Source organism: Phalaenopsis equestris, unplaced genomic scaffold (assembly GCF_001263595.1).
Source record: "Phalaenopsis equestris unplaced genomic scaffold, ASM126359v1 Scaffold000684, whole genome shotgun sequence".
Lineage (NCBI taxonomy): Eukaryota > Viridiplantae > Streptophyta > Magnoliopsida > Asparagales > Orchidaceae > Phalaenopsis > Phalaenopsis equestris.
This window is the reverse complement of record NW_018165124.1, coordinates 84,756-93,513: the sequence shown is the minus strand read 5'-3', so window position 1 is coordinate 93,513 and position 8,758 is coordinate 84,756. Positions and strand designations below refer to the sequence as shown.

General features: G+C 35.3%; 1 protein-coding gene across 1 annotated transcript; it reads right to left on the bottom strand.

Annotated features, from left to right (window-relative positions):
* Positions 1-5,656: 5,656 nt before the first annotated feature.
* LOC110030240 (pentatricopeptide repeat-containing protein At2g41080) lies at positions 5,657-7,942 on the bottom strand. Its single transcript, XM_020732860.1, has one exon. It carries the CDS (start codon positions 7,800-7,802, stop codon positions 5,844-5,846), a length of 1,959 nt encoding a protein of 652 aa, XP_020588519.1. The 5' UTR covers positions 7,803-7,942; the 3' UTR covers positions 5,657-5,843.
* Between the last annotated feature and the right edge of the window lie 816 nt (positions 7,943-8,758).

Here is an 8,758-nt window from a genome sequence, read left to right as displayed (position 1 = left end):
AATTTTTAATAAAAAATAGGAAAGATGTATTGTTTTATTAATTCAAGTGAAGCTAATGTGCTTGGTTAATTTATTATTATTATATCCTTTTAGGATGTGGGGTCTTATATTTTGTATAGGCAGATATGGGGTGTGTATTAATGAAGTAAAACAAGGGGAAGAAGTCTCCTCCCCAAGTCATGATTCTTAGCTATTATTAAGGGTTGAGACTACATAAGAGAAAATGAGAGATGCCGCTACTTAGGAGGCATCTGAATTTATATTTCTATCCATGTTGCCTCCATTTTTAGCCCTATGAAAGAGGGAGAAAAAGGAAATGGTAAAATATAAATTGTATGATATAAGACTGGTCCATAATATACTCCAGAGAAGAAGAAGATGTGTATTTTGGGTTGCTTTTAAGTAAACAAGAATGCTTGTTCATCCTTGAATGATGTCCTTTTTATTGATGGTTTGTGAATCTCAAGGATTAACTACAAAGGGCTATATGAGACACTTTGGCAACTGAGCTCAACACGTCACTTCAGTAAGTTAGCTCCACATGTACTGTTGATTGGATATTTTTTTTCTAAATAATGGTTGGGCTTGTCAAGCCCACAAACTGCTAATGTACATTTTGGCCCATGGCGTTTCATATGACTTACATTTAGTTATCTGATTCTCTTAGTTCTTTGATCAGGACTTACAAGATGAATAAGAGAATCAATAAACCAATAATTTATGAGAGTTTGGTAGCTTTATAATTGTTACACTTATAGTTTGTCTAGAAGACAATGAAATAAGAAATCCACTTCATTTAAGGTGGACTTTCCTTTGCTTGGGGGCACTTATGTCACATCTATAGGGAGCTTGATTGCTCATACTCATTATTGAGTTAGGACTATATTTTACCTTGTAGCACTTTGGTTACACCTATGAGGAGTTATCACTTAAACACTTAAGTTAACACACTCAGCTCATCACCAGTGGGCTTTGACTTACTTATAGGGCCATTCGTTCGAGTTTATTGATTTCACTTATTGAGACCCCTTTGTCATATATACTTGAATTGTGAAAGACTATTTACTTTGAGTTTTTGAGCTATTTTACAATGAGGGTATGATTAGGTTTGAGTCAAATGATGGACTAGGAAAAACATAATTGAACGTTCCTATCCTCGTGGAATTGAGTTGCACTTTTGATTTTCTTTTACTAAAGAATAAGTGTCACGACACATGAAACTAAGCCCACGTTTGTATATTGGATGTATATTGAAATGTTGTTATGCTATCAGAAGAAATAAGATGATCCATTGTTGTAGATATATATATATATAAGAACGATAGAAACAACAAAAATAAGAATTCTTTAACCCGCTAAGTAGGGTCGGCTACATGAATCCTTTTTAACTATTATATCCTATTAAGTGTCATCTTTTCGTTTAATTATAATAAATTAAGATCATTTTTGTATGCAATCTATCTAAATCTTTCAGGTCTACCTCTACCTTACTTAACATAAGAAAAATCTAAAACATCTATTTTCCTAATAGAATCATCAGATGGTTGACATTAAATGTGACCAAACCATCTAAGATGACTATTTTTAATCATAAAATTCATTGGAGCTACACAAAGCATTTCACGAATATATTTGTTTCACATTTTATCTCTAAATGTAATTCCACTCATCTACCGGAGCATTCTCATCTCAGCAATTCTTAATGTAATTTTATGCTTCTCTTTGTCAAGACAACATTCTGCGCTATAAAGCATAACATGTCTCACCACCATCTTATAATTTTTTTTTTCATGTTTAAGCAGTAATTTTTAGTTACACAATAGGCCCAATGCATTCCTTCGCTTCAACCATCCAACATGAATTCTACTAATAACATCCTCATCTATATCGCCATCAATATGAACAATAAACTTGAGATATATAAGACTTTCACTCATTTTAATGACCTTACCACTAGATCTACTACTATTAAAACTACATTCAATGTATTTAATTTTAGATCTACTTAAAGGAAGCTTTAATATTCTAAAGTTGGCCTTCATAAATTATGTTTATCTTGAACTCTCTCGGGTCCTATCCATAAGATGGATATCAAAATAAATCCTTTTATAAATGTCAAGTAAGAATACCCATAACTAAAGCAAAAGATAAGGGTTAAAGGAAATCCTTGATGTAATCCAACTAAGATATAAAAATATTTGGAGAAACCTTCTCATTTTCTAACACAAATAATTACTCTAACATATACATATTTTTTAATGACTTGAATAAAAGTAATATCAACACATTTTATTATAGAACTCTCTAAAGTACTGCTTTAGAAAGATTATTATACATTTTTTTTAAAATGTACAAGAATCATATGTAGATTCTCCTTACTCTCTTCGTGCTTTTTCATCAAACCTCTCATTAAATGTATAACTTCTATAGTAGACTTGCCCGGCATAAAACCAAATTTTACTTTAATGAATTCTATTAGTAGACTTTACTTTAATGAATTCTATCTGATTTTGATAAATTTTTGTTACACATCATAACTTATGTTCAATTATTCTCTTTTATAACTTTAATGTATGACACATGCTTCTATAATTTGAATTCTTTTGTATCCCCTTTAATCTTAAATATATGGAACAATAGAATCTTTCTAGACTCATCTAATAACTTTTTAGTTCTTAAAATAATATTAAAAAGCTTAATAAGTCATGAAATTCATTGATCTTTTAAATATTTTTACACTTACATTGGAATATAATCAGATCCTACTACTTTTTTATACTTAATTTTCCTTAAGTCTCCTTAACTTCTATTTTACTAATGCAAATTATACTCCTATAATGATGAAAAAAAACTTTTATTATTATTTATTCTATTAAGAATACTGAATTCAATCGTATTTTTACAATCTTTATTAAGAATTTATGAAAATATCTCTCCTACCTATATTGAATATCCTCATCTAAGAAAAGTTCATTTTCATTTAATATATGTTACTTGAACTAAATCCTTATTTTTTATTCTCTTTGCTTGGAATATTTATACATATATCTTTCACCCACTTTAATATATAATCTATTATAAATAAAATTAAAAGTCAAATTGTTAGCATCACAAATTATTGTTAGAGACTCTACGATCAACCTTATATTTTTTTTCAAATTATCCAGACTCTTACATCTAAATAATATTTATAATAAAACTTCTTAATTTCATATCTTTTACCATACATTATTGTTCAACCATAAATTTCTCACACGTAAGAGCTTTTTCTTTTGATCCTTTAAGCACATCTTTTGGAACATGGTCAATCTTACTTGTTACTTTATCCCATATAATATCTGCTTTTTAATGAACATCCAAAAACTTGAGTTCTTGAAGTTTACTTATAAAAAAGATTTTATTATATAATTTAAAAGCCTCAACTAAATACAATGATAACATTTATTATATTTTTCACTTTCCAACCCTTCATCTTAAAAGCCAAAATTAATGATCCATATTGGGTACTTAAGTTCTTACTTGGAATAAAGTTACTATATTTACAACGTTGAAGCTCTATTTTTTCTCAAGAAAATTTATGTTTATTAGATATATTTTTATAAGTGATAACCTATTCAATTTTTTAAATTAAGTATTAGCAAAAATAAATTCATAAGCTAAAATGAAATTCAATATGAAATTACCTTTTTCATTAGACATTCTAAAACCATAGCCATCATGAAATTTTTTTAAATATTCTACCACTCTACTAATAATTTATTTAAATCTTGTCCAATAAAAATTCTCTTTTCTAGAGGTATGATTTGTATTAATTTGTTAGATCATAACCAAAATTTTCTTTTAAATATATATCCAAACCTACTTGGGGAGTATAAGCACTTATAACATTAATAATCTTAGTATCAATAACAATCTTTATAGTAATAATATTATCTTTAATTATATTAAATTTTACTATATTGTATTTTAAACTCTTATCTATAATTACACATACACCATTTATGGTATGACTACTACTTTTTTTCTAATATCTAAAATCTAAAATATCAATCTCCTTAAGATTTTCCTAATTTATTTAGTTTTTTGAATGCTTAGGATATTTATCTTTCTATGAGCCATTAAGTTTATAATTATTTTAGTTTTCCTGTGTGTATACATATATGCAAAGTCTTTATCCTAATGACTTAGTTTTTAATGACTAACTTATTTGCCCTTATTCATCCATAATATAGAAACTTTTGCTTATTTAATACTAGACTCGGATGCCCATGCATCATCTCTTACACACTTATCACTATATTAAGACAATACAATGTGTCATATCTAAAGGATGCCTTAATATTGACACAATGATTTGAAAGGATTCATACCATATTTTTTTGATAAAATTTTTATACTGATTGTTGACTACCTAGTGAAAACCTTTTATATATATATATATATATATAAAAGGCCCGTACACAATATTATAACAAAAGTAAACCGTGTACAAAGGAATGTTGAAATCCATTATACGAATGGTGCCTCCATCCGATATACAACACACACGAAAGCCTCCAAAAAGCAGTTACATGTATACCCAAAAACTCGAATAACACCGAAAATGCTGCTTAGTAACACCAGTAGACAAAATGTTGAGGATTTGTCGAATACCATGAACGATAACAGCAAAGGAACAATCAAAATGTCAAGGAACCACAGAATAACATCAAGGGAATGCAGAATGCAGCCCAAGATAACACCATCAATGCATAAAGCTAATAGCAGGAGAGAATAACACCATAAAACTCGGGAAAACAACCATCAATAGCACGAGAAATCGCAGAGTTACAAAGCACTGGATACCAACATGAATAATAACATAGTACAACCCATGATAACACCCGTAATAACACATCAAGAGTGCAAAGGAATACCCCTCAATAACACCAGTAAAAATGGAGGTACAATGCACGAGATACCACCATGAATAACTCCATAGTACAACCAATGATAACACCCGCTGTCGAAGGTCGCGAATAACACCAGGTAATGTGGGAAAATAACCTGTGTTAATACCATTAATAAAACCTTTCGAGTGGAGAGAGAAAACCTTCAATAGCACCACAAAATTGCGGGAAGGTCTCAGTAGATGGTAAGCGAAGAAAAACATCTGCGAGAAGGTCTCAGTAGATGGTAAGCGAAGAAAAACATCATCAAGGCACTAATTTCAACCACCAATAAAACCATCCAACCAAAGGCAAAGCGGTTCATCTTCCACCTTAGCAACATCTGATATGAGGTAAGCTCAGAGAATCCCCATGTATCAAAAGTTTAAACTCAGAGAATCTCCATCTATCAGAACTATCTAAACTAAGGCGCTCGGGACTGTCAGCAGCCACTCTTCTAGCCAGCCTCAGCTCACCCTCACCATCCTCCTCCTGTCGTGAGCTTACTCTACCTTGGCGGTGCAGTTTCTTGGTCTAAGAGCTCCCTGTCGTAGGTGTTATCTACCTCTATAACACAACTTTTTAGTCCGAGAGCCTCTTGCCACGAGCTTCCTCTACCTTCGGCGCAGCTACTTGGTTTGAGTGCCTTCTGCCGTGAGCTTCCTCATCGTTGACAACAGACACTAACAATACTGTAGTATGAAAGAGTAGTATGAATGAGTGTCCACCTTCTCTCCCTTTTCAAGGAGTTTCTTCCTGAATTTTGTTGGACTTCCACAATCTTCGTGGTGGTGAGATTCTCCTCCCATAAAGTTTCGTTTCTGGTTCAATATTCGGTCCAGTTTTTACAATCTTATTTAATCCTGTGACAAAAGCTACGTTTATTGCAAAGCTATAATCCATTATCACAAAACATCACCAATAATCCCTACAAGAACAATTTCCACCTTTAAGATGATGAAATCGACTAACATCTCTCACCACAATCTCCCTCTCCATAATCTTAGATATGAATTTAATGGCATTATGGCAATCAACGCACACACGCAAGTTCTTCATTATTCTGATTGGAGCTCCATGGGGCAAGCTAAGAAGGGCAAATGCAATAGCCAGCTTCTCACTGTGATGAGCCAAGCTGTATTCTTTCTCCTCATCTTCCATGTCATGAAGAACCATACTGGTATCTGGCACATAACCCTGTTCTCTCATTTTACCAATCAATTCTCTCAAGTACTCATCAATCTCATTTTGCCTGGGATGCAATCTCTCGCCAGTAGAGAACTGATGGATCTCACCTTTGAGCTCCATCCAGCTGACTCCAGGTTCCTTCCGCACCTTCCTCTCTTTCATGGAGCTCCTAACATCTGAAACATCATTCCATCTTGCAGCAGCAGCTCTGACATTTGAGATGAGAACATAAGAAGCTGAATCCTCAGGGTCCAGCCTCAAGACATGCTCAGCCACCCTCTCCATCATCACCGCATTCTTGTGAACTTTGCAGGCAGACAAAAGGGTCTTCCATATAACTCCATCTGCTTCCACATTCATGGATTTGATCAGTGCTTCAGCTTCATTTAGGTGCCCTGCCCGGCCTAGGAGATCCACAATGCAAGTGTAGTGCTTCAATGAAGGCAGCAGTCCATACTTCTTCTTCATCAGCTCCAAATACCATAATCCCTCGCCTTTCAATCCACTGTGACAGCAAGCATATAAAATACTCAGGAAGGTAACCTCACTTGGCTCGATTCCATTATTTATCATCTTCTCAAATAGCTCAATCGCCCTCCTCCCATGCCCATGAAATCCATAGGCTGCAATCACTGCACTCCACAAAACAAGATCAGATTCGTCTGATGAATCGTCAAACACATTGATGGAATCCTGTAAAGAACCGCATTTAGAGTACATGCTGACAAGTGAACTTGTAACTGGCACTGATGAATCAGCTCCAGTTATGATTGCTAGCGCATGGACTTGTTGCCCTTGGCCAAGAGCTGACAATTCAGAGCAAGAACTTATAACACTCACAAAAGTGACCTGATCGGGCGTAAAGCCTGAAGCCATCATCAAGCTGAAATGGCTGAGAGCACCCTCATAATCTCCATTCTGCACCCTCCCAGCGATGACTGTGTTGCAGGAAACGACATTAAGAACAGGCATTACATTCAATGCTCTCTCCCCTTCTTGGAGACGGCCGCATTTCATGTACATGTGAGCAAGAGAGCTCCCAACACAAATATCCGCTTCAAATCCAGATGGAATGAGGTAACCGTGAATCTGCTGGCCAAAGGTGAGATCTTTTAAACCAGCACAACACCGCAAAGCGCTGGCTAAACTGAACTCGTCGGGATGCAGGCCCAACCTCCTCATCTGAGACAAAAACTCTAAACCTTCTTCATCAAACCCGAAATGAGTATATCCGGTGACCATGGCATTCCAGGTGGCGACGTTCCGCTCGGGCATTTCGTCGAATAGCTTGCGGGCGGAGTTGAGATCCCCGCTTTGAACACAGCCGCCAATGAGAATGTTGTAGGACATGATGTTCTTACGAGGCATTCCGGCAAACAGCAAGGCGGCAGCCTGCGGGTTACCGAGTTTGGCGTACATGTGAAGGAGGTGATTGGCAGTGAAACGGTCGGCGGAGGCGCCGCAAGTGACAATGAAGCCGTGGAGCTGCCGGCCATGGGAGAGGGATTCATGTGAAGTGGAACAGGCTTTTAGGAGACAAGAAAAGAGATTTGGGTCAGCGAAGACCTCAGGAAGGAATCCGTGAAGGGCCTGTCGAAGGAATCCTCTGGAGCACAGATGGGTGAACTCTTCCTTGGATTTTGTGGGGGAGGAGGAGAAGAGCTTGGTGAGAAGGAGCTTGGCCATGTAAAAACTGCGGGCAAGGAAGCCATGGCATTAATTGGAGGACAGAGCTCGTGCAAACGTAGGGTGAATATGGCTAATAAGATGACCGATGCTGGACGGGAGAAAATCCATCGCTACAAAAACAAAAATTGAGGATAGGAAATGATTCAGCCTATGTTAAATTTGAGGTTAAAATATCACATAATGAATTTTGAAAATAATTGGTAAATATTTAAATAATATTATAATAGAAGTAAATTTTAGATAAAAATAAAAATATTTTTATGAAAAAAGAAAATAAATTATTATTTATAATAGAATATAGAATAGTGAAGGCTAAAGTGATGCAACTGTGAGAATGATGTGGAAGGGTTCTTGCGATTACGAAGTGATCACTGAAATTTATCTAGATTGTTTAATGGAGCAAATGAAGGTAAAATTTAAGAAGCGGGCTAGTTTTTATCGTTTGATTTCAATAAGTCCACGTGAAGATTTATCTCTTTAAATGAACAACTTCAAAAATCTTCAAACTCTAAACACAATGGATGTGTGCTAGAAAATTCACGGCAGTAGAGTATTAGATTATCGTCTTAGCGTTGCGCGAGGATTCAACATTCTAAACACAACTGATGTGTGTTAGAAAATTTACGGTAGTAGAGTATTAGATTATCGTCTTAGCGTTGCATGAGGATTCAACACACACTCAGATGAAAAATAATCAAGCTGTGATAACACCAGAAGTTTTACGTGGAAAACCCGTAAAGGGGAAAAACCACGGGGTATGGCCCAGTTGTAAAAATCCACTATAAGTTGATGATTACATATGTCTCTTGTCCCACAGGCGGGAAAGGGTTACTCGTTTTTTCAGGTACAAAGTCGAGACGTATAGTCAGCGGTGGTTGACGGAGGAAGAAGATCAACGACCGTAGTCGACGACAATCGATGACGGTCGGCAGTGGTCGACGGAGGTCAGTGGG